Source organism: Idiotropiscis lumnitzeri, chromosome 15 (genome assembly GCF_059441095.1).
Source record: "Idiotropiscis lumnitzeri isolate Australia: NSW breed Sydney's pygmy pipehorse chromosome 15, RoL_Ilum_1.0, whole genome shotgun sequence".
Lineage (NCBI taxonomy): Eukaryota > Metazoa > Chordata > Actinopteri > Syngnathiformes > Syngnathidae > Idiotropiscis > Idiotropiscis lumnitzeri.
Window position 1 is genome coordinate 8036866 of NC_142405.1, and position 25330 is coordinate 8062195.

Consider the following 25330-nt stretch of genomic DNA (forward strand, 5'->3'; position numbering starts at 1 on the left):
AGTCTGCACACGAACCCACAAAAAAAGGTGACTTTGAGCGGGCGCGCGCGTGCCTAAAGTTTTCATTGGCCGACCCTCCTGAGGCGCGTTCATTTCTCCTCGTAGTCTGGAGATGTCGGCGACGTCTCCGCCTTCGTCCTGTGGCTGAACAAGGAGGTGGAATTTATAGTTTGCTTTAATTTTGGGTGGTGGAATGGTAAGGTAAGTCATGTTTATTTTCTGGTACTTTTGCGCGGAAAACAAGTTCATGTGTTTATATTTTGAATAGTTTTGTTAGCAGTGTTTATTGATTGTCTTTGTCTGTTCCATTGTTTTTTAAATGCTCACAGCCAATCGGAGGAATGCGTTTAAAAGGGAAAAATAGGCTCCGAAGCAGAAAATGTTTTGTTTTTTTAAATCATTCACATTTTATACTCGAATTTCAATGGTAAATTATTTTTATATGATATTAATAAATAATAATAAAAAAATATTAACACACTGTCTGCCTCACAGTTCTGAGGTTCTAGGATGGAATCCAGGCTCCATCCTTACTGTGTGAAAAATTGGTCTGAAGTACTTTGAGTGATGAATTTGTGAGTTTTTTTCATTTTTAAACATCGTGTTCCTTTTACCAAGAGAATAATATGTTTAGTTTTGTTCAGAGAACAGCTTTGTATGACACAGGCCACTTAACCCAAAAATAATCAGATTAAAGAATTACAGCATTCCTCAGCAGAGTGGCGCCAGGGGGGGGGTCTAGAATAAATATGGTAAAAAGGAAGAAAATTCGATGTAGTGTTTAAATCAAATAAGATATAATTTTGAACAGAATGTTGTTTACAGTGAGAATGAGGATGAGTGATGATAAAACCATAGAGCAAGACATGGAATGTTGCTTTCGGTGTCTGTTGCCACTACAATAGTGATGGTAACCGTAGAATAGGAGTGATTTTTTTTTGCCACATTGAGGAAAACCAAAGAAGGACATTTTGATGATAAGTGTAGAACAGGAAATGGAACTTACTGTGACATTCTGGCCACGCCCCAAAAAAATGTGGAGAACTGAACTGGGGAAACACAATTTGACACTACTTGTCAACAACTGAGTACTGCATAGTTCTCAGTTTTTGCACATTTTCACCAATTAGTCATGTAATTACAAACAAAAACCTCCAAATTCACTTTGTTGCTTTTTTTTTTTTTTTTCAAAAGCGACCAGCAATATCAGAAGAAACGATTCATATTTTTTTTAACCTGATGCAACTTCCACAGATGAACTACAGTCCTTAATCTCATCTCTGACCAGTCGCCGCCCCGGTCGTCACCATGGAGACGGTGGTGATCGTGGCCATCGGGGTGCTGGCCACCATCTTCCTGGCATCCTTGGCTGCCCTGGTGGTCGTTTGCCGTCACCGCTACTGCCACCCACACCATCTGCTCCACCACTTTGATTCCAAGTGGGCATCTGGACCAATCATTCGGCATGGTCAGCCAGCCGTCAAACACATGACTGACTTGCACTTCCTTCTCCATCAGGCCCACGGTGGACCTCATTGGTGCCATGGAGACGCAGAGTGAGCTGTCCGAGCTGGAGCTGGACGACGTGGTCATCACCAACCCGCACATTGAGGCCATCCTAGAGAACGAGGACTGGATCGAGGATGCCTCGTATGTTTTTAGCATCAGCGTCTAACCAAGGCAGTGTACACCTTGTACTGGTCTAATGAAGTCTTTTTTTTTTTTTTTACAGCGGATTGGTCTCTCACTGCATTGCTATTCTGAAGGTAACGGAAAGACAACTTTCTGTTCTCACTGATGGACACTGACGCTGTTTTTCTTGGTAGATATGTCACACGTTGACGGAGAAACTGGTTGCCCTAACGATGGGTTCAGGAGCCAAAGTCAAAGCGCCGGCCAGCCTAGGCGACATCATCACTGTGGCAAAGCGCATCAGTCCCAGGTGATGGATTTCAGATGGTTTACTGTAATACACTTTACCAGTCCTCCCTCAGGTGTCTCCAGTTGATCCAAAATGCTGCTGTTCGCCTCCTAACTGGAGCTCAAGAGGGAGCACTTAACTCCAGTTATTCTTTGGTTTTTGACTCGGCATTTTACAGTTTTTTTGATTTTATGTTAGTTTTAACTTTGTTTTTATTTATTTTACTTTGTTTTTTGTCTTTATCCCTCTTGTACATCTTTGTATCCAGCTGTGGTTATTTTTAAGTTGATCTGCACGTAAAGTTGAGTTGAGATGATTTACCTTTTCACCACATTGCTAACAAGCTAACACACTTTTTGGGGGTTATTCTTAACAGAGTGGATGACGTGGTACGATCCATGTACCCGCCGTTGGACCCAATCCTGCTGGATGCCAGGTGATAAAATAACTGCTGTTGCTTTTTTTCTTGGTATTGTCACACAACCACAGTAGTGTAACAGTGACAGCAAAGAAGAGTGTGATGATAATCACAGAGCAGGAAACAGAACAATTTGGCTATCAGTCAATGCTAACTGACTACTAGCCTATCTGTTCCAGAAGAACGAAAAAAAAACATGTCCGACATCTTATGTTTGTAACAATACTGTATGTTCAACACACTGTGTTGATCCCACCACCGCAGGGCAACTGCTCTTCTCCTGTCGGTCAGCCACCTGGTCCTGGTCACCCGCAACGCCTGCCACATGGCGGGCAGCCTGGACTGGATCGACCAATCGCTGCACGCAGCCGAAGACCACATGGTGGTGCTGAGGGAGGCGGCCCTGGCCTCCGAGCCAGAGCGCAGCATTCTCAACGGGGCAGAAGGCCAGAGGGAGCACGCCATCTAGACCATGCCAGGACTTTGGAACTTTGAATGCAGCACCAGCACATCAGGCTTCAAACCTTAAACCTTGATTCAAATTCCAATCCTTTCTTGAAATGCTACTTTGACTCACAATTCAAATTCTTTGGGTATGAAATCCTAACCCTGTCTTGAACCACTAATTTGAAACCCTGAACCTGGTTCAAAACACTACTTTGAAACCCGTTTAAGTGTGACCAAAGTCCAGGTGTTCTTTGATGTTTGACAGACAGCGCCAGTTCTCGGCCATCTAGACCTCAACACTGTTTAGCACGAGACAGAGGCTCCAACATTGAGGAATCAAAGCAAAACTCGCTGAGTATTGAATGTTTCCATTACGTTCTCAATAAATGAAGTCAAGATTTTCTCGCAGTGGTCTAAAATCCACACTTTCACACAGAGGATTACTAGTCAGATAATCCACGCTGAGAAAAATATGCTACCAGTGAAATGGCCACAACTAAGCGGAACAGCCGACATTTTGTGAGCATCTAAGTGACATTTAAAAAAAAAAAACGTAATAAGGATATGGACAAAACTATTGGGACACATTCTGTTTCTTGTAGGCATGCATACTCATAGTTTTGTTGGGTTGCCCAAGCATATGGTGCGATGGAATATTTAGAACAGCCCCAAAGTGAATCTCACTGTCCAAAATGAAATCTTATAGTTACTAAATCTGTTTTTCCTAGTAACCACACCTGTTGCTCTGCAGAATTTAATTGGCACAAATATTTGTGCCTCAGCCACCCATTTTCTATATCGGGGAGGAACTAAAAGAAGGGGAGGAACTAAATTGGGTCTTAACCTGCTCCATACTAATTTACTCATTGGTCTCCGTGGTGACAGCTTGTCGCTTTTTCCAGGCCCCAAAATGGCTGCCCGCTAAAAGCAACTCTGCATTGGTCGTTTATGACAATCAAGGATGAAGTATAACAAAATGTCATTAATGTCATTTCTATTGTTTATTAGATTATCTTTTCTAAGCACTCCAGCACCACATACAGTAGTTTGTCACGTGTATATTTTTTTCCCCTCTCTCATATATTCTACCTGTGATTTGTACAGATGGTTGTTGTACAGTGTCTTGTTGAAAAAGTACATAAATAAAGTTGAGCCCCACTTTTCTTTTACCATGTCATCTGTCCATTTGGCAAAGTCCTTTAATTTCGCTTCAAGTCAGCTTGTTAGCAGTTCGAGTCCTCTCGGTTCACCTCCAAAGTAGCCTGAAAGGCATCAAAGAGATGATAGTTTTATACAGTTTAAATGAAAAAAAGTACATCTTGCCTATTTGCAATTGACTGGTTTTTTTTGTGGGTGGTGCGCAATCCAACGTTATTTGCATTATTCACTATCCCTTTTCATCACGGCCGGTGGCAGTCGTCCATCCCCACGATGTGTGAACGCGATTACGTTGCGTGATCACTGCGTGAAAGATGCGAATACTATAACTTAATAGTCCTGGATGAAAAGGTCCATGTGAGGTTTACCTGAAAGTCGTGGTCCAACAGGTGGCCTTCCGGGCCTTCTGTGTCCACTCTGTCAGGTAAGGTGGTTTGTTTTGAAATGGATCTTGTCTTGGTGAGCTGGGCCAGGGCGTCCTGCACCGAGGTCAGCTTGCTCTGCGGTCATTCGAGCGATATGCTCATGTTAGCCATATGTGAAAACCCGCAATATAGTGAGCATCAAATAAACTTTTTAGATATTTTGTTTCACTCCTCAAATGTATGAAAAAAAAAACACTTTGTAAATACATTTGGAGGCTTATTTGAAAATAACAACAAAATAGATGGCCTAAATGTAAATATATATTTTCCATAGTATAAAAATCCTAACATCAGAGCAGCTATTAATTGGCTAAATCAGGCTGGCAATTGCGCATCAAGAGGAAGACTTAAGATCAATCAATAAGTCACGTGGCACCATGAAGGTGAACGAACATTTGACTCCATCTCAGCACACACATTTGGTCCGTGTGTTACATGATAATGGCGCCATGATGGCGGTAGGGCAGACCTGTGCGAGGGCTGCCTGTTTCCTCTCCCAGCGAGGGAACACGTTAGTGAAGGTCAAAGGCTCAGAGCCCTCCAAGATGAGGTAGGCATTTGGCGGGCGCCTTGGGTTGACTTCTGTGACACAGAGAAAGAGAACCACATTTAGCTCCCTCTCAATCACTTTCTTTATGTGGTGTTGCAGTTTACCTTTGCAGTATTGCAGCGTTGTCTCCATGGCGCACTTCCTCTCAGCATGCCAGCGGTCCGCTTGATACTCCGCCGTGCTGCGCTGCCACAGGTACACTTCAAAGCGGTTGTCAAGCAGGAACAGGGCTAAGGAAGGGAGATTTGGAGGCAGGCAGGATAGACGTAATAAAGTGGATTAAAGTCAGAGTCAGCAAAGGCACAATTGTCGGATGTTTTTTTTTTTTTTACAGTGTGTGGTCTCTCATCGTTAAGATGTTAAATATTGGTATGTGGGTACACCTGTGTGGTGTCAAAATGCACATTGGGTTCTCACCAGGCGGTGGCACAGCATACAGGTTCTCCTGGACGAAAGGCATGGCTGCCACGAGGCCCGGCAGGCGTGACGGACTGTGCAGCTCCTCGGCATGGAAGCTGTCGGAGGAGGCGCTCATGTGGAAGAGGCGCGGCGTGAAGTTATATTTCCCTGGATCTAGTGGACAGCGAGTGGTTGGGCTTTATGAAACATTACACCAAAAATATGCTAAGGCAATAATGAGGTAGAGTGACTCACTGACGAAATAATAAAGTGGTGTAAATAACTTGATGTAATATTGTGACTTTATTAATGATGGCAAAATATATGCAGTGATGCCGTACCTTGTAGCATGCAGTCATAGGCCTTCCTGTCCATGCGTCCCAGAGCTGCCCAGAAGTCAGCAGGCTCTGAACCTTCTTCTACTGCCTGGATCTTTACTGGATTGCTTTTACTCAGACCCAATTCTGCCGGACACCTGATGACCAAGCACACGACCACTCATCAAACCTCTGCCAAGGCCTGACAACCTTAGACAAGTCCACCTGACACTCGCGAGAGAGAGAGAAAATGTAAAACACCCTTGAGTGAGGTGCTCCGAGACCCTCTTGGCGACCTCTCTGCAGCAAGTCAGAGCTTTACAGCCGGTCCAAATGTACAGCGTCGCCTGCTGGCCGTTGATCAGAACCAGCGAGCCTCTGGAGCGCATAGACGCACAGCAGCATTCCACCTCCAGCAGTGAGGCCTCGTCGGGGAGCTCCCCTCGGACGGCAAACAGGCGCCACATGCTCGCTTTCTCTGCTATAAAACAAAAACAATTAAATGCAATCAATTATTTCAGAATAAATAAGATACTAGTATATATCTATTCAATTTACAGCACCTGCATGAGAAAAGGAAGCCTCTCTGTGGCCTTTATGAATGACCAGACTTCCCTTGAAGAGTTGGAGGAAACATGGAGGCTCCTTTCCTTCATGAACTACAACCTTCAGCAAAACAAAACAAGCATTTCAAATGTAGTTTAAGAGGCGACAGAGAAAAAAGAGCCTACACAAAACAGTAACGACTCCTGCTAGTATATTGGTCCCATGACATACGAGTAGGGCTGAATGATTTTGAAAAATAATGTGATCCCCCCCCCCAATATTATGATTGTGATTTAATGTTATTTTGAAGGTTCTCATCGCGTGTATTTTTTTAAATAAACAAGCAATAAAAAAATCTATAATATATATTTTTTTCTATGGATTAGATTTACACTGAAATAAAGCCATATTAACCATGAATTAATATGAAAGATCTGCTGCAATTGAAGTTAACTTACTAAAAGCTTGAAGTCCTTTAAGCATTCGCTACAAAAACTTCACAAAAATCTACCAGAAAAGTGTCGCGTAAAATTAAGTCAGTGCGTTATAGAAGAGACGTGGAGGCATTGGCCTTATCTAGACACTATATAAACAAATAAATAAATAAAGCCCCACCTGAAATTAAACAGAGTTTGTTTGCTTGTTTGTTTTTTTTAATTGCAGCCTTTGTGATTTGGAAATTGCATTTGACTTGACCGCAAAGTCGATTCGAATTAAATTAATTTTTGACCCAGCTTAGTTGTTGACACGAAGCCAAAACAAATGATGATCAATACAAACAAACACTAGTATGTTGTGTTACCTGTGATTCTTGATTGTTGTTGATCCCTATGGAGAGAAAAGCAGCAGTATCCCGTCCACTCGCATTGGAGTGACGTCCTCGCCACAGGAAAAAAGCTATTCTGTCTTCGCCATGGTCCCCGGTCTTGTACGTCCAGCGGACCACGTACGAGTCTGCTTCGTGAAGTTGTCCCGGACTCTTAAGAGGAACCTCGCAGTCGTCAAACTCGTGGACGTGCCACGTGTCCACTTCCACTGTCCTCAGTCCTGGTGTTCCCAAGTCGACGCCTCTCTGTATGTCCACGTCTGCCAGCGTATTACAGGATGCTCCGGCTGCTGTCGCCTCGCCCGACACAAGTGTCTTGGCGTCGCAGGGCTTCAAGACGTCATAAGGAGGAGTCACTGAGTGGAACTGTGGTGGAAAACAACAAGAGACAAAAGTTAATATTATTAGTTATTGTATTTAGAAATTTCCTATACAACCAACCTGTACCATATTTATTGCCACTTCCTCCTTGTCTCCTCCTCTTCCTGTCCAGTCTAAAAATTTATCTTTGAACAGAGCAGTCTCACTGTTTTCCAAGACAACACCAAAGAGAGCCCAGTTGGGACGTCCCTCACCCCTCCTGGAAAAATAAACCAAATCACCTCGTTACACGTAAGCACGTAAGTGCTTGTGTAATTGCGTCCAACAGCAGGTGGCATGTTCGTCTTACAGCTGCGTATCGGAGGCGTTTTGCGTGGGATCCATCGGGTTGACCCGGCAGTTTCTGTAGTCGTAGGCCCCGTGCCACACCTGCCGACTCAGCTGGAGCACCACCTTCTGACGGTCGGCGGGCACGTCCTTCCCCAGCCATAGGTAGACCTCGCCGCCAAAGTCAAACACCAGTGCCTGGACGCACATTCCCACACATTTCACAGCTAATATCTAATAAAGTACTTAGCTGTACAAGCAAATAAATATGCATGGGTGGTTTGAAGATGTGAGGATTCGGGCCAATTGCAATTTAATATTATGCAAATGTTCTTTGACACACAATCAGGACTAATCTGACCTCATTGGAGTCCAGCAAAGAGATGCTCGGCATGGAGGCCCAGGCTTGCTCATGGGGCACCAATCTGTTGTCCAGCATCTTATAAATACAGTTGGTTTCCACTACGCCACGCTCATAGAGCTCATCCTCCTCTGCTGCACCAGCTCCTATTTGGAGGCAGTGGCACATGCAACAGTCAGGCCACTTTCTGCTTCACTGAGGATGATGTCAGATGTTACATGGACTGCACTATTCATCTTACAGTGACTTAAATGATGAAAAAAATGTGCAGAGTACACTTTGTAGAAAGCGTATATATAAAAAAAAATCTGTTGTTTTTGTACTTTTGAGATCAGTGTTGCAAAGGCCATGAGGCTCTTCTACACAAATACAGCCTCTGTATTGATGGCGCTGGTGAGCGATGCCTGCCATCCTGTGGTTGACATTGGTATTACATCTTTCAACGGCTCAGCAACAGTTAACATTTTTTAATTTAGCTTTTATCAAAAATGAAAGGAGGGCAACTCCGAGTGAGAGCGAGTGCGACATGTGGCCCGCCAGTTGCTAATCCCTGACCTAGTCAACCAGCAACTATGTATATAAATTAACTAACTGACCAAATCAACCAGTAAACTAAAGTCAACAAATAGATAACCAAATAACAAGCGAACAACTTAGTAATTATTGCGATTTCAATTACAAAAAAAAGAAATTCCTAAATATGGAACTTATCTGGATCTGCATCAAATTTTCACAGTCAACCATCTAACTAACTAACTAACAAACCTCTGTATGGTGTCCTTCCTCCCAGAATGTTCCAGAAGTTTACAGCCAGGCTGCTGTCACAGTTCAGCCCCTCTTGCAGGTGGACAACACTGGTGGCGTTACAGCCCAGGTCTTTGCGGCTTTGAATGAAAGATGCCAACTCTGAGGCCTGAAATATTAAGATCAAATATTCATGAATGGATTGGTATTTGAATTGGTATCGTACAATCTCTCGCTGAATGTTTTGAACACCCGTTATCCCAGAGTTGGAAATGTTTGTGTAATTGTCATGGTTGTGTGGTGGGTACAGTAATCCCCCGCTAACCGACCCCGCTACATAGTTTTTTTTTATTGCCTGTATTGTATATTCCACAAGATGGTGCCGAAGCACTACTCTTCTATTACATTAGATAAGGCTTTGGCGTGTTTAATAGAAGCTGCACTGTACTTTGGCTTTCTCTTTGTCGTTGGCCAACTGTCCGCTCCACAAGAAGCAGTCCTCTGCGGTGACCAGCAGGTAGCAGTCTCCGCTGTTCAAGGAGCTGGCCGAGGGCCGGGCCAGGCGGACCTGGACGTGCTGCCTTCCTGTCGGCACAGACGGCCATCAGTTCAAAGTACGCTAAACAGATGTGGACCAAGAGGACGTGTACTGACCTTTGATGAAAAGCAGCATAGGGCTGGTGAAGGGCGGATGACACTCACGAGGATCTGGGGAGGAGCTAACAGAATTGGCCTTGGAGGAGTTCTTGGAATCTACGGGGTGGACACAAATTTAAGGTGATATACACTTAAGATGACGGAAATTGAAGTAAAAGAGAATCTAGAAAACACCCACTCTTCTCAGTCTGGATCCTCTCCTCCACAGCAGTGCTGAGACCCATGAAGTCCTGCCTGACGTCCTCGCGAGCCGCCAGGGCCCGGAGCGGGTTTCGGGATACTTGGGTACGCCGGGACGGACGCACGGAACGCCGGTGCTCTGCCACCGATGACGTCAGCCTGCCAACACGTAAGAGAGCAGACAATGAGCTCCAACAGAGGAAATCAAACCATGTGGTTAATCACACATTTTATTGACTACTGGCTGAAAAATCTAACTATTCCCGACTAGTCCCGTATTTCTGTGATTTTTCTAAAATGCCGACGCTCAAACGCATGTTTGCTGTACAGTGTATTTGACTTGCTCACATGGGTGTGTTGGTCTGGCAGAAAAGGTCCAAGTCCTGTCCCGTTTCGGAGGTGGCTGCACAGGGTGGGCCGGTGTACAAACCATTTGCAGGTGTCACGTCGTCCTGTTTAAGCGCTGAGGACAAAACGGTGAATGTTTACCGTGCACACACTAAAGCCACACATATACATAGTTAGGGCCAGGCAACAGTTGCACATTTTGCTTTGAAACAGACGCTTTCCGCTCATTTTGGTCATCGTGACTGGTCATCCTTTGACAGAATCGTCAGGCTATATCATCAAACTTCACCGCCATATTACACCCAAACCAAAATTGTTACAATTTAGCATCTTCTCCCAACCTTGTCTATGCGGTTACATTTTTCCAGCCATTGGACAAAATCTCTCTTAAAAAAAAAAAAAATGCTTTTCTTAAAAATACTCCTGAAACTATCCAAAATGAGCATGAAATTCAAAGCAAAATGACATTTTCTGGCGTGTCATCTTGTGACTTTTTTGTGGTTCTACTGATGATAGACATGGATGCTAAATTCCATGTTGCTTAGTAACACTGACATCAGGGGCTGAATTTTTTTTGAAGATCAGACACTTCTCACAACGGAACATTATGGATGAACATGCCTGTTAAATTTGTTGCAAATTTGGTTATGGGGAAAAAAATCCACAAAATCGCAAATAATATGGCCCATAAATAATAACGATGAAGAGAATCTAGAAATTTCTTGTGGTCATGTGCTCTCACCTCCAAATGAGCATGTCGGCGGTTCAGCAGATTGATTGTTATGACAGGTGTTACTGCTTTCTAATTGTGGACATTCAACTCCTATACCAGAGAATAAAAAAAAAAAGCTCATCAAATCCGATAAAGAAAATTTGATTCATGGAAAGTTTGAATGCTAACTCACTTGTCGTTTCTTCTGCCTGTTGTTTATCTTCCTCAACCTGCAGAGATTAAATCAATATTTGTTCGGATGGGAACAAGCCCGACCATCTAAAACAAAATTTCAGAGTTTTACCATCCGTGTCCACTGTTGGGGACTCTGGTTCTTCGTGGGAGACTCAACCTCTTGTGCCTCGAAGGACTGATTGGTCTGGAATTGAAATAAGGACGATTTTAGACCAAACTTTTGAGCCTCATTTTTAGATGCGGTTAAAAAAAAAAATCACTTTTAAATGTGTAAGTAAAAGTGAGTGAGTGAGAGTGATTTTGACATACATTTTTAAATATATTATGAAATAATGAATTTGATTGACCAAAATGTGTATGCTAATGTGCTTATCAAATACACCAGACAGATATAAGGCACATTAAACAGGCACAAATGTTTTTGCACTAGCCCAATTTAGTGCCAGCTCACATTACCTGGTTGAAGCACATCACATATTGAGGTGTAGTGCTGGAATAGACAGAGGCGTAGACAGGCTCCTGTGAGTGGAAAAAGGCACGAGATGAAGTTAAAATGTCTACGTCTCCATTTCTTCATTTACACTCACCCAACACTGAGGCTTCACTCCTTCTGCATGAGAACTTTTTCCCTAAAACCAAACAAAAAAAATGTACACACAGTCAAATTCAATTTGGCAAGAGCGATGCACGAGAAAAAATAGCATTCAAATTAGCTGATTCGCTGATTATTTCCTGAAAAACTAATTTAGTCGCTGTTTTTGTGCTTGAGCCGACGCAGTGCAACAACACTTCGGTGTAGCCTTGATTTCCAAGTTTAATTTCTTACATTGCCGTGCTCGTAACTCAAAACACATCTGAAATCATCTTTCCCCCGTGAAATGAATGGAAATGGCATTAATCTGTCGCCAAATTGTTTTTGCACTGTGCTTCTTCTTGGATTCAGTGAAATGGCACACATGCATGCGTCTTACCTCACGAGTGCTACCATTGATCATGTGGTGTGCTTGAGTGTCGCCGTTCACAGGAGCGACATGAAGGGATTCTGTATCCGCGGCTTCATTATGATGCCTTTTAGAACAGAACACACAAAATACAGTACAACATATGACACAATAGTATACTTTCTAAATATATAAGTCACAAATTTGTTGAAATGTAAAGAGATGTTATGAACACGCTGCATATAATTCACTTTTGAATTACTCAATGAAATTAACTTTTCTAATAAATTCAAATTTCTCGAGATCCTCACCTGCCTGCGTGTTTCGACAGTGGAAGCATGGGCGTGCATGCGATGGTCTCCCGCCTGCCCCGCGCCCTCTGCCTCCACGGTGCGGCCGCTCGTGAGCCGCCATCCACCGTCGCCGCCTCCCGCCTCCCCGACCGCACCGTCGCATTGTCTTCATGTGAAATGGCACCGTTGCGCTCCGCCTGGGAAATCCCACCGCGCTCTGAGCGGCTCCTCTTCAGGATGCCTCTGATCCCGGGTTCTGAATCGCAACGTTGCATGGCCTGATCGGCCTGCGAGGGGCTAATGTCAGGTTTGGAACGGGAGAGGCGCAGCTCGCTGGGCTTAAGATTGATGGATGAGGTTTGCTGTCTGTCGCATAGGTGAGAGGACAGAGACAAGGCGGGGAGCTGCACGGGGCCTTTCTCCAGCTGAACACACACACACAAAAAAACAAAACACAAAGATTATTGTTATCATTTAAAGCAACATGTTATACAGTGGGGCCTTAACTTAATGCCAGTTCTTCCCCGACTACACTGAAAAAAGTAAGTCAGCCAATTCACTGATTACTTCATTTTAAAAGCAACTTATTAACTACTGATCAATTGATTTTAAAAGTATTCTAAGTTTGATTATACAGTACTTAAATAGTTACATTCAGTAGACTACCCCACTTAACATAAAAATGAACACAGTTTTGGCGATACGATAACAGTGACAAGGACGAAGAATGTTTTTTTTTTTTTTTTTTTAATTTGAAATAAAATAAAAAATTTATAAATTAAATTTGGGGACGTCCGACATTAGTCGCAGCTCGTCTTCACACAATCTTGTGGGACATTCTGTTTGAGCTTGACTGTGTACTGAGTGTCTTCAAAATTGTAATATGATTGTAATATAATATTACTCACTTCTGCAAACAAGTGGTGACTGTCTACAATAAGGTGAAGGCACCACCATATTATTCGCACGCATTAGATCCACATACCAGATTGACTTCCTCCACCGTGATGGGCTGCGTGCGGTATCGGGCGCCTTTCTGCCGCCGCCTCTCCGGTGCTCCGTCGGCGCTTGGCCCCTCAGGCAAGGAGAGTTTGTTAAAAAGAGCAAGCTTCTCGCTCACGCTAAGCTTGCAGCCCTCGTCGTCGGCTTCCGCAGGCTCCCCCTGTGGAAGGTGCACCTCCCCCGAAGCGGGCGGTGATGATCTGCAAGAATACAAGACAAGTCTTTAAGAACAATGTCTTAAAATATAACTGTAACATGAATCATAGTTTGCATTCTTACCCAAAATGTGTCCTGTGGTCTATTTTTTCAAGAAATACATTTTGAATCGTACAAGGGAAAGCAATCAAGAAAGGCACCTGACAGCCACCATCTCCTCACAGGTGATTGGCTGCGTGAGGAAACGATGATCGTTGCTCCGCCGCTGCCTGCGCTCGTGGCAGACGCTTCCAGAGCGAGGCTTGAGGAACGCCGACGCCTCAGGGGAGGCCGATTTCTCCAGCTCCTGCGCCGAAACATATCGACCATGTGATTAATCTGATTATCTGCAGGCCCTGAAATGTCAAAAAGGCGATCACAAAAATGGTTGTCCTATTTGTAAGGAAGTGGAGGGGTGGACGGGAAGCAGCTGGCAGTGAGAGGACGAGCATCACGAAATAGTAACACGAGTTGCCCCGTGTTGGGTTACTCCCCCGGTCTGCCTCCACTAATAATAACCTGGCCGTCGTGGTCGTCAATGGCAACGCAACGTGTGGTGCATTCTCACCTTGGTGGCTACAGCTAAGCGCGAAACGAGGTGCCGAACGGCGCTTACGCATCGGACCAAACGGTGGAATTGAGGACAACACCTGTTGGCCGACTTCACATCCTTCAACACCATCGCCGTCTGCAGCGTCATAAGTGCATGTCTGGACGTTGAGATGGGCAGCTGGCGTGACAACTGTCAGCAGATTTCAATGCCGCCAAGCATCGCAACATAACATTTGCAAACGCCACGCCGGGTTGTTGCATCTGCTTGAGATATGAGTGATCCAATTTACATGCCTGGCTTTGTGAGACTTGTTTTTGTGGTTCTACTCATGATAGACATGGCGACAATAGTTCCAGAGGTGACAAATCCAGGTCCAGAAAGTTCTATGCAGCTAAATTAAATTGGCTTTGGGGGCAAAAATAATACAAAATAAAAAAAAATTAAAAAAAACTCTATGGCTGCTGCCAGACTCGTATTTTCACCCAAATTATCCTAAAATGTCTAATCAATCAAAAATAGCTCACTTTCCTGTCTTTTTTTACATGGCTTTTGAATTGTCTTTTTAGTATGTCTACTTATGACAGGCATACCTGTCAAAATTATTTTTGTCAAGATTCAACTGGCTTTGGAGTAGGATTTATTTTAAACCATAAGATGAGTTATTACTAATTTTGTTTATTGTGGCAAATCATGAAACAGCGCTGCTATACTCTTCCCACATGTAATGACGAATCGATAACTCAAATTTGTCACAATTTAATGTCGCCCATCTGATAGACTTCATTCAAATTTGGTCATTTCAATGACGAGTTTGTCTTTGAAGGAACCTTAGAAATGTCTAGAATGACTAAAAAGAAAAGAATGGTGGGATTATTAGACGGCGGCTGTTCTGGTGAGCTGAGTTCATTGAGGATTTAGAATGAAACGCCACGGAAGCGTCCTCTATTAATAAGGCTGTGACAGCACATGAATGAGCAGTGGGAAGTTTATGAATAGAAATGTCAGATAGCAAGTGTCCGCTTTCAGAGACAAAAGTGACTTACTTTAAATAATGACATTTTAGCCGCTACGCTCATCTGGGCTCTTTCGTCTGTTTTCACGTCAGCTGGAGGACAAGGAGAACAAAGGTTAAGGCTCAGTTATATCCAATTACTTATTGTTATTCAGTATTCATATGACAAAATATCACGGTAAAGAGCTGTCCTTTTCATTTAGCAAGAAATCTGGCAAAATGTCTTCTGGAAAAATACAGCTCGAGAGTCAAACTTGTGTCGTCACGCAAACATGTGGGACTTCAGCTCAGTGAGCAGCTAAAGCAAAGTTTGGCTCACATAGGGCACATCAGTTCTTTATTCTAGTCACCCAGCATTTTTCTTACAGAGAGTACTGTAATATTTTTTTTTCATAAATTTTGTTAAAGAAAATGTTAAAAAAAAATGTTCATCTCACTAAATAGTTGGCTCATTGATTCATTGTAAAAAAAAATAAAATAAACGATTTTACATATACTTTTTACATTTAGTTCAAACACATGGGTAATTAATTTGAATATACATGAAGCCCTTTGGATTATTTCATTGTTCATTACCTTAACTTTTCAGTTCGAAAACTGGTTAATTCAAACATATATATTTATATAAATGTATTATTCCATTGTCTGTTTACCTTCACGCGTCTCCTCTTCCTCAGCTTCCACCAACCTAAAAGAGAGCACAATGTCAGGCTAAATGATGCCGTGTGAATAACTTCACGGTCATTCACTGTGCTGCAGCTACCCGCCACTCTCTTCCATCTCATTGGCCGTGACAGGCTGAGTCCTAAAGCGCTCGCTGTTTTTACGTGAACCGCCTGGCCCGCCGGGAAAGTAACGTCGTGTGCGGCGGCGGGCCCCATCTGACGCCGGCTTTGCCGTCCGGTTCAGAGGGGACGCAGCTTGGGGCCCGTCTTCTGCACACCTAACACACAAACGGATGGAGGTCATACAGTAGTAGTAGCAGCTCAGAATTTTAAAACACATGAATCAGGCTGATGAGGGTTTTTTTTGTTTGTTTGTTTGTTTTTTTTTTTTATGTGTACAGCACGGTAGGCGAGTGGTATGCATGCACCACAACATAATAGCTTAGAAAATGGAAAAGAAAGGGTCTGAATCACATGCAAGCAAGACTGTTAATATAAATTATATTCACAAATAAATTTGTTTGTGATAATGGAAATAGCACAGATGTGAGTCAATTATTTTGACGCCAGTAGAACATGATTGTCGTATTGTTCATAAAGGTTATATGAAGTAAAACTACTGTCAAGGTGCTTACACTTTGTCCGGGTCAGCTACGTTTCCCGCTTGCTGCAGAAGAGCATTCCTCAGCTGGCCCACAGACACCCGAGTGCGGAGCTGCTGCTGCTGCTGCTGCTGTTGCACTGGGTGCTCCACCCCTCCGGTTGGGTCCTGGGAATCCTGCCTGCAGCGTGGAGCAGGGGTTAAGGTGCGAAAAAATAAATAAATAAATAAAATAAAATAAAATTATTACTCGGTTGTTATAAGTAAGTCACACTAATTTACACCTCTGAGTTCTCATAAGGAACAAATGTGCAGAGCAATAAATGAATGTAAAAAATATAAAACTAACATTAGACTTTTCTTCTGGAGTGTAGTTACAAAGAGTTTTGTGTTTTGAAACTTGCAATGAACATCGGTTACCCAACGATCTCAAAAAAGTGATTTATATTTGGTGCCAATAGGACAAAATCTCAGATCTCCAGATTGCTGCTACAAACCCAAAAACAGACCTACTATGTCTTCTTAGACTCGACTTCTTCTCTTCTTTTTTGTGGATCCCTTCTTGATAGACATGCCTGATAAATTTCATGTTGCTAAGCCAAACTATTATTGGGGGCTGAATTTTCAAAATGCTGGCATTTAAATTTCCTGATTATGGTGAGTCATCAAAATTAGCAAACAAGCTCCACCTACAACGAAGACTCACATTGTTTTGAACTTTAACATCGCTCATCTGTATACATGTGGTTCTATAAAAAACTGTTAATTTATTAATATTGACTTTACGCTCTAGTATTATGCATTTTTGGATCAATGATAGGTGGATAGATGGATGGACAGATAAATACCAAATTTTATGTAAAGCTGGCTCTTTTGTGACTCTGCATTGACTCAGCATGTTCACTAAATCATAGATGAAGAATATCAAAGCAGCCGCCGCACAACACAAATTATTTTTCAACCACTCACCCTGTCATGCAGGTGGATCCCACGGAAGTGTTCGATCCATTGGAAACACTGTGCAACTTTCCGTTGACGTTTTGGGAACAGAGGTCTCGCACCTCACCGCTGCCACTGGCCTGTTGGGGGTCTAAAAAGTCCTCCATGTGTCCAAAACGCTCGGCCAGCTCCCGCCTCCTCTCCGCCTTGTAGCGGGCGATGCGCTCCGACCGGGGCTCCAGGACCAGGTCCTCCATGGCGTCGAAGGATGAATCACTTCACCTCTAAAACATATCCATGGAGAGGTTTCGGGGGCCTGCAAAAGCACTAAAGCTGAAAGTTGACTGCATCCCATGAGACCCTCCTCTCTCGCTCTCTCTCGCTCTCTCTCTCATGTAAGATGAGCCTCAGCAGTGCCAAGCAAGAATCTACCATTGCTCTGAAAGGCAACACCCAACTATCTTCTCTGGGCTCATGACTCCGCAGGTCTTTTCCGCCAAGCCTTAAGTAACTTAATCTAGTGCCTCCTAAACAGCGCCCGCCACCACCACCGTCATCACCTTCCCTTGACCCGCGTCCAAGAATGGCACCTTAACCAAAACTGGGTTATTCTAGGTTTGTTCTGGTTTGTTTTATGTTGTTTCTGGTTAAGAAAAGGCCAAAATCGAAACAACAGCACAAACATTTCAGCCAATCAGAAGGCCAAGGAAAATTTGCCTTGAGGAAAAGGTGCAATAAAAACAATAGTGATTATAGTAAGGTAGGGGGAAAATGTTTCTGTGGGTATAATCCTAAATTATTGATGGGAAAACATGATCAAGTCATCTGATGTTGCTTTTTAAGCTTTCTGAAATTCCTCTGAGGGCCATACCAAATGTATTAACAGAGTATATAATGAGCATTTATGGCAGTTGTGTCCAAAGTCTGGTCCGGGGGCCAACTGTGGCCCATGTTCAAAATTCTCACCGGCCCGCAGCCTCTGGCAAAAATTAATTATGTGTGGCCCGTCGGCACTGTTGACCAAAGTAGGAAATGCTCATTTGCAAAAAAAGCAATACTTTATTTCACCAGGAGATGGCAGCAGACCCATGAAGCCGCTCCAAACATATCACCAGAGTTAGGTGGCAAAGTAGATTTTATTACGCATCCCTCGTTGTGTGATCCTTGTATGACCCTCTCTAACCCATTTCGAAAAGTGAGACTGAAGCAAAGAAAAGCTAAGTTAGCATTTTCAACGCTGCAGACCACAGACCAAAGGGTCTTGGACCTCTAAAAACTGACGGACAAACTGACAAAAACTGGGACACTAGTTCCTCCAGTCAAAACACACATCAGCCCTCTGAAAGTCCCGACTTCTGGGCTGTCTATGACTGTGAGTATTAAAAACAGATTAAAGGGAGTTAGTGTGAAAGCACCTTGTCATAAATTAAGATTTCTTTGTGATTGACACGCAAATAAACGTGTTTGATTTGCAACATGTATCACAGCAACGTGGTCATAACACCACCAGAGGCTGAGACTTTAATCTACATTATAAATAACAAGGATCCAACATGTGTGCGTGTACGCGTGTGTTTGTGAAAGTGTGTGAGTGATTCCCCAAACTGTGGCTGTCAGCATTCCTGATATTTTAGCCGCCGTGCAGGAAGCACAATGGAACAAAAGAGGTATGAGCTGCGGACTTAGCACCCTGACTGGCTAAAGCTTCTGTTTGCAGCACAGTTCACAAATTACAGAGTCAATACAGAGGATAACAATAATTCCTAATGGAAAAAACATTCTATGTGAAAGTCAAGAGTGAAAGGAATGTGACCCATGCTAGAGACAGCAAAGGAGGATATTAAATGGTTGTCATGGAGATGAGAGTGAACTCACCTCCTTGCAGGGATGTAGTACAGACGAGCCTCAAGCATCCATGGTCGCCCTTACGCACTCTGTTGTGGTGCTTGGAACTATAGGAGAGATTGGCCTAAAGGTCATGTGACCAGCGTGGAATGGGGAGGTGGTCGCCATCAAGGTGCAGAGGGGATAACAGGGGGGCTGACATAGTGACGGGAGCCACACCACTCTAGCTAACTTTTGCAGAAAGCGGGCCCTAGTCAATATAATCTTACCATCAGTCGACAAACAAGCACTCTCTAAACTTTAGTTCAACCGGCGTTCAAATGATCAGCGCCATTTCAGGGTATTTCCTAAAACACTTAAAATGGAGATGATCATAAAGCATCAACACCATGCTTCTAGCATGCACACAATTAGGAAGCAATGTTACATAAATGACTGCATTAAGCAGTTAAATTATTCAACACGACCAAATCACCTTCATAAGAGGCTCATCAATAGCAACATACTGGCATTAATAACGCAAAGTGACGTGACATCAACGAGTTACAACAAAACTGAATACGCCATCCATGATGATCTTTTAGTCGATTTTGTCACAAAACGTTATTTACAAACAGGTGACTTCAACACCACTTCATGGACCTGACACACGCCAGTAAAATGGGAAATTCTAGATCCATACACCAATCAAGCTATCAACTGTAACCTAATAACTGTCCTTAACAGTCACAGTGAATGATTCCAATTCTTAATCCGATACCCTGCTACTGCAGACTTTTTAATGAAAGAACAAACACTGATACTTACATGCGTGCAGCGAGAGCAGGCACAAGCTCCTCCCTTGGGCTAGCTAGCACTTGACGTTGACAGCTTGCTCCAAAAGTAGTCAGCCACTCTCTAGCGGAGGTGGGCAGGGCATTTGCAGCACACATGGATGAAGTGTAAAAATAGACGGACAACCCCGTGGCGTGTCAGTATCCATATTTAAGAGAAATATGCGAGAAACAAATTCTGTATTTCCGAGCTATAAGGAGCGCCTGTATAAAAACCGCAGCAGCTCTTTTTGGGAAAAAAAAAAACGAAAAAAAAAAAACGATATAAGAGCCGCACCACCTATAAGCCGCAGTTTTCTATGTTGAAAAAAAAATTGTTTACAGCATGTACATAAACAGATTGTTAAAACAGTGCCTTTTAACACCTTTTAATGTAGGAAAAACGTTGCAGTTTATAGTCTGGAAAATAGGGTAAATGCCGAAACAGTAACAATAAAGGTAGTCTAAGGAGGTCGGGTGAGCAGAAGGTGTTGTGTTTAAAGACAGTGGCAAGTGACAGGTAAATAACGCACAAGTATATTTGTGTATGACTTGAAACATACATAAATAAAAATTGAAAAAGAATAATTTTGTAATGAAAGCTGATGTGTGTTGATTGATTAATTGAATCACTCTTACTTGGTGAGTGAATTTAAATGAGTTGAAGTTACAGGTGCCTGTTTTTTTTCTTTTTATCATTATTATTCTTTTGTGGTTGAAAGCAGGAAGCAGCAACATTTCTATGGTGGTGTGAAAGAGCTCATAAGGAAATGTGGCCAAATAAATGGGCCTACCTACACATGAAGTGTGAAATTAAACTACAAATTTAACTGTTAGTTTTCTGACTGTTTATGCATATGTGCAATTCTTGCTCACCATTACGTCACAGTTGGGCTAATAAACACACAAATAGCAACCACCATCATATCGAGTTTCTAAGCCAATGACTTGGGCACTTGGCTGGGCGAAGTTACAGAGGGAAAGAACCACTTTGATGTGGTGGCTGAAAATCTATTACGTCAAAGTCAAGATGTAAGCAGAGTTGCAGCGTTAACAATAATAGCAGCAATAGCTTCTGAGAATAATGCTCAACTCAGTTGGTAGAAATAAATATGTCTTGATCCGTTTTGACCAAAACATTTTATTAAGGCACTTGGGCAGTATTAAAATTCTGGGGAAAAATATCTCCTTTAATTATTTTTTTTGTTTTGTTTTTTGCTTGGCGTTAACGAGTCACACATGAAAGGCCTCATAATGCTCTTAAATGCAACACTTAGTATAAACATGAATACAAAAATATATCATGAATTGCACTGTGGAATATTTCAGTCACCAGGCCAGTTTTTAACAACATAAAGCCCTGCCTCCTCACAGATGCGTTTGATAAACCCAAAAAAAGAAAAAGTAACCATTTTAAGGTGCTCATTTTCTAACCATGTAAGAACATCATGAAACGGAATGAGTACTTTCCCTCAGTGCTGGCTGAAGAAAGGGTGAGCGAGGGCCCTGGTGGCTGAGATGCGTCTGCTCTGCGTGAAGGTCAAGCATTGCTGCAGGTAAACAAAATGGATGTCTGACGAAGCTGAAGCTGGGCAAAATGGCTTGAAAATAGAATTTCAGATTTGTTGCACAAAAAAAACAAAACAATTATTTCTAATCTTAGTTCATTTTTTAAAATGAACAAATCTTTTCTAGAAAGAGTAAATGCCAATGACATAATACAAAGCAATTTTGCTTTAGGGGGTTTTATTTATTATTTATTTTTAATAGTCACAAGAGGGTCTGAATGTTGCCATGACTACCGTCTGTGCTTTTGTAAAGTACTCCCTCTCTGTCTAGCTCCATGTCGTAAGCGAAAGCATTGGAAGTATGGAAGCAACTCAAAAAATTGTGGGGGAAAAAAAAAATCATCCTGACAAAGCGTTTTTTCCCCAAAATTGATTCGATCAATATTTCACCCAGCCTCTCTCTTTTCTGATGCTTTTATCAACTCACCAGAAGGAGGTCTCTCTCGTCGGGGTCCAGGGAAAACAGCAGATGGGGATGGGGATTCTTGGGCCCCAAGTTGACTGAGTAAGTAACGGGGCTGTTCTGGGGCCACTCATCCTCGCTTGGCAAACCGATGAACCTAACATGGTTGACAGCCCCAAAATAATGAGCCCCAAAAAAAATAGAAAAGATGAATGCTAATTTGAAATCCATCGTAAACATCGTCTGAATGATCTCTGCGAGAAAGAGGCTATAGTAACATCACACGACCAAATACTCACTCAAAGATCATTTGCAGCTGGTGCGCCTCATTGACTCCATTGAAGAGCGGCCTGCAGGATGAACATCACGTCAACATGTCGTCTTCGTGTCAACAGTGATGAGTGACGTGCTTACTTGAGTAGGAAGAGTTCAGCAAAGATGCACCCGGCGCTCCACATGTCCACAGACGACATGTAAGAAGATTTGAGCAGCACTTCAGGAGCTCGATACCACAATGTGACAACCTGCAGAGGCAAAAAATAAATATATACTTTCCCCCCCCCCCAAACACATTCAGTGAAGAACACGATGTAATGGCGCACGTACACCGGGTGTTAGGGCCATGTTGTAGGTGTACAAGCGAGACATGCCGAAGTCAGCGATTTTAACCAGGCCGCTGCTGCTGACCAGGATGTTTGACGGCTTGAGGTCTCGGTGTAGCACAATATTGACATGCAGGAAGTCCAGGCCGCGCATCAGCTGTAGCATCACTGCCTGGACGCACAGATATAAAACAGCTTCATTTCCCCCCCCGCTCTTTTGTCACAAAAACAAGTGCCGAATAAATGATTTGTTTGCGTTTTGGTAGCAAGCAGAAAACCTCGGTACAGAGGTTGGCAAACTCTGGTGCTCAAGGGCCACATTGGACAGTTGGCGAGGTCATTTGAAAAGAGGTACAAGAAAAAAAAAGTTCAACTGAATAAGGTCTAAAAATATGAAAACATGTCACAAACCCCACCCAAAAATGTCAGTTCTAAGTTGTTGTTAACATTGGACCACTAAAGTCAACGAGGGGTCTTTGTGTGAGGCGTTTCTTGCAAAACAGCACCCCCTGCTGTAATTGTAGGAGAATGATAAATATCACATAATGTGGTTCATAGAAATAAAGTGCAGCATTATTGCATATTTATATTTATGCGAACTAATTAACATGGACAGTGTCTTCTCATCGATAAAAAAATAGTCAATCAGACAGCTCAACAAATTTTTGCAATTTTTTTTTAACCAAAGACGCAAGTCAAGTTTTCTAGAGTATGTCTAAGTTTACTATTAAGAATGTTAATTAGTTATTTAAGTTAAGGTCGGCAGTGTTATTGTTCTTACCTTAATCTTGTCCCGGCCAAGTCCAGACGGAGGGGCTACAGAAAGGTAAGTGGACAGGTCCTGGTCGATGTATTCTAACACCAACGTGAAGTCCAATGTCATGCCCACCAGCATGGCGGTTGCGTTGAACAATCTCCACAGTCCAACAAAAGGAATAATGGGTAAATATCAGCGCCATCATGTATGTGTATTAACAATTTCCAATTTTAATTAATTTCTCCCCTTCACAAACACAAATTACATTTTTTTTCTGTCTGGGATTTGCTTTATTTCTCCTCATACCAAACAAGGTTTGAAACAGTTTTTTCTTCTCTCTGAGCATTACCTGGCCAGACTTCCATAGAAAAAAAGACATACAGGGAGTCCATGCTTTTTACATAGGGAATATGGACCACCACCTTTGATGTGAATAGCAAAAATTGACAGACGCCCTAAAAGATTTGTAATTATATCCCACAAAATGGTGGCAAGGCACTAGTTTTGTCTAAATGAAGCTCCTCAACTCACTTCAACATAATTCCTTGGCAGCAGGATAACACAAGATGGCAGCAAAGCAATACTAATAATATTGCCATGGCATGAACATGTGCGTAATTCCCACTAAATCGGTGACTATGAATTAACAAATGCCAAATTGTTCATCAATTGGATGAAACTGCGTTGTGTGCACTTACTTGACGACGTTGGGGTGTTCAAAGTATTTCATCCTATCCAGCAATGCCACCTCACGGAGTATGTGGGAAGGGATGCCGTTGTCGTCTGACGAGGCCACCGCTTTGCTGCAAAAGTGGAATTTCTTCACCGCCAGGAGGCGCCCGCCCTCGCCCATTGTCCTGGCCTTGTACACCTTGCCATAGGAGCCCTGGCCAATCTCGGCCAGCAGCTCGAAGAGAAGCGGACTTGTGCCAACCTCCATCACTTTGGAAATGGAAAAGCTGAGCAATTGGGGAAGATTCACACGAATACGTTTCTTGAAGAATGGGCGAAACTGCCCAAAGAAAGGTGAAAGACTTGGAAATTTGTTTACAATGACATGTTCACTTGATTAATATTGCGTTTGTGAAATACTAATTAAGCATATAAAATCCACCCTATTTTTTATTCATTTATTTTAGGCTCCTGGCTCCCCTGTTTTCTGAGTTTGGTCATGTGACATTGGTAAGGGGAGTTTTGATTGGTCATTGGTTACCTGGTGATCAACTGTGATCTCATTTGTAACATCACACAATTGCTAGTTGCTTGCCAAAAGTATCTCAAACTAGGCAAGTTTCCCAAAGATTAACATTCTGAGGAAGCAGACAAACATAAAGGCAACACTACTAGTCTCTCTTCAGTAATTGACATTATTGCTAAATATTTATAAATGACTGCATATAAAACGATGGACGTTATAATATCAGCCACGACGGCCGTAAATGCTATTAAAAAACTGTAATGACGGCCAAATACACCAGATACTCATAGTTCAGTCTTACCTGAGAAAGGTCATTCCATTGATTTTTCACTTGAGTCAAAACGTTCTCTAGACTTTGCCTCTTTCAACATGGCGGGGACGACTACGTACGGATTACACTGCGCATGCGTAATCGTACATCTCAGGGCAGATCAGACCAGTTTTTTTTTAGGATTCAAAATGTTCATTGATAGCTTTAAATCATTTTATATCAGCTCAAATCGTGACAGAATCAGTCTTTTACATATTCATCAGAAAATGGTTTCAGATCACACCAGTTATATCCAATGAGACTCAGGCGAGGACGTATTGTTATACAGGACCGCTAGTCTATTAACTTGATGTATTATCGAATTTTAAATAAATGAAAAATGCCCATTTGAAAAACATGACAACCGGCACTCATGATGTCACGAGACCAGCTAAACAGAGTCTTAACCAATTAGCAGCTTAGCTTGCAGTCTACACGACTTATCGTTTTAATAACAAGTAACAATACAATGTATGACTTTTCCGTTAAGCTTAGAGGAATGATTAAAGATACCTTGCTTCCGTGTCGCTGACAACCCAGGCAAATGTGGCAGCTCCCTCTAAAAAACATACACACGACAACACCTAAATTGTTCAAATAAATGAGGAAAGCTAAAGGGTACCATCAGCCCTCCACGTGTGAGTACGAATGCCGTGTTCATGCGCACTACGGGGTATTGTGTACATTCAATAACTGTATACAAATATTAAGTACAGATTCAAGTGCAAAAAAACAGTTACCTATGGAAAATATATTCACAGTAACAGTTAATTATATTTTTA

At 42.6% G+C, this 25330-nt stretch overlaps 3 protein-coding genes across 7 annotated transcripts; 1 reads left to right on the forward strand and 2 right to left on the reverse strand.

Moving 5' to 3' along the window:
• Positions 1 to 41: 41 nt before the first annotated feature.
• tmem98 (transmembrane protein 98) lies at positions 42 to 3955 on the forward strand. 4 transcript variants are annotated; one of them, XM_088316203.1, is made up of 7 exons: positions 42 to 201; positions 1255 to 1439; positions 1519 to 1650; positions 1733 to 1766; positions 1827 to 1942; positions 2298 to 2357; positions 2604 to 3955. In XM_088316203.1, exons 2-7 carry the CDS (start codon positions 1309 to 1311, stop codon positions 2806 to 2808), a joined length of 678 nt encoding a protein of 225 aa, XP_088172329.1. In that variant the 5' UTR covers positions 42 to 201; positions 1255 to 1308; the 3' UTR covers positions 2809 to 3955. The 4 variants fall into 4 exon arrangements, with proteins under 4 accessions (XP_088172329.1, XP_088172332.1, XP_088172333.1 ...); XM_088316206.1 differs by having other exon boundaries at positions 51 to 201; positions 1289 to 1439; XM_088316207.1 differs by having other exon boundaries at positions 57 to 196; positions 1289 to 1439.
• On the reverse strand, positions 3773 to 17310 carry svilc (supervillin c). The gene is made up of 31 exons (XM_088316199.1): positions 17084 to 17310; positions 16149 to 16295; positions 15612 to 15791; positions 15502 to 15536; positions 14880 to 14941; positions 13445 to 13590; positions 13072 to 13288; positions 12105 to 12511; positions 11824 to 11920; positions 11440 to 11481; positions 11309 to 11371; positions 10962 to 11036; positions 10851 to 10887; positions 10688 to 10768; positions 9946 to 10060; positions 9596 to 9756; positions 9415 to 9513; positions 9209 to 9345; positions 8782 to 8929; positions 8017 to 8162; positions 7678 to 7853; positions 7449 to 7587; positions 6984 to 7373; positions 6199 to 6301; positions 5897 to 6116; positions 5660 to 5793; positions 5337 to 5492; positions 5024 to 5149; positions 4839 to 4951; positions 4313 to 4444; positions 3773 to 4048 (listed from the first exon to the last, which is right to left on the reverse strand). Exons 1-31 carry the CDS (start codon positions 17308 to 17310, stop codon positions 4010 to 4012), a joined length of 4350 nt encoding a protein of 1449 aa, XP_088172325.1. The 3' UTR covers positions 3773 to 4009.
• Positions 17311 to 21111: 3801 nt separating this feature from the next.
• cdk21 (cyclin-dependent kinase 21) lies at positions 21112 to 25216 on the reverse strand. 2 transcript variants are annotated; one of them, XM_088316202.1, is made up of 8 exons: positions 25062 to 25216; positions 23739 to 23982; positions 23065 to 23197; positions 22288 to 22455; positions 22096 to 22205; positions 21981 to 22031; positions 21706 to 21838; positions 21112 to 21260 (listed from the first exon to the last, which is right to left on the reverse strand). In XM_088316202.1, exons 2-8 carry the CDS (start codon positions 23978 to 23980, stop codon positions 21183 to 21185), a joined length of 915 nt encoding a protein of 304 aa, XP_088172328.1. In that variant the 5' UTR covers positions 23981 to 23982; positions 25062 to 25216; the 3' UTR covers positions 21112 to 21182. The 2 variants fall into 2 exon arrangements, with proteins under 2 accessions (XP_088172328.1, XP_088172327.1); XM_088316201.1 differs by having other exon boundaries at positions 23739 to 23999.
• Between the last annotated feature and the right edge of the window lie 114 nt (positions 25217 to 25330).

Coding starts and splice junctions, on each gene's coding strand:
- tmem98 (XM_088316203.1), top strand. CDS start 1,309: ATGGAGACGGTGGTGATCGTGGCCATCGGGGTGCTGGCCACCATCTTC. Junction 1,651..1,732: donor GACTGGATCGAGGATGCCTC/GTATGTTTTTAG, acceptor TTTTTTTTACAG/CGGATTGGTCTCTCACTGCA. Junction 1,767..1,826: donor ACTGCATTGCTATTCTGAAG/GTAACGGAAAGA, acceptor TTTTCTTGGTAG/ATATGTCACACGTTGACGGA.
- svilc (XM_088316199.1), bottom strand. CDS start 17,310: ATGGAGGACCTGGTCCTGGAGCCCCGGTCGGAGCGCATCGCCCGCTAC. Junction 11,921..12,104: donor CTGTCGAAACACGCAGGCAG/GTGAGGATCTCG, acceptor CTGTTCTAAAAG/GCATCATAATGAAGCCGCGG. Junction 10,061..10,687: donor GCCGACATGCTCATTTGGAG/GTGAGAGCACAT, acceptor TTTTGTCCTCAG/CGCTTAAACAGGACGACGTG.
- cdk21 (XM_088316202.1), bottom strand. CDS start 23,980: ATGGAGGTTGGCACAAGTCCGCTTCTCTTCGAGCTGCTGGCCGAGATT. Junction 22,032..22,095: donor GCTGAACTCTTCCTACTCAA/GTAAGCACGTCA, acceptor TTCATCCTGCAG/GCCGCTCTTCAATGGAGTCA. Junction 21,839..21,980: donor CAGCTGCAAATGATCTTTGA/GTGAGTATTTGG, acceptor CAACCATGTTAG/GTTCATCGGTTTGCCAAGCG.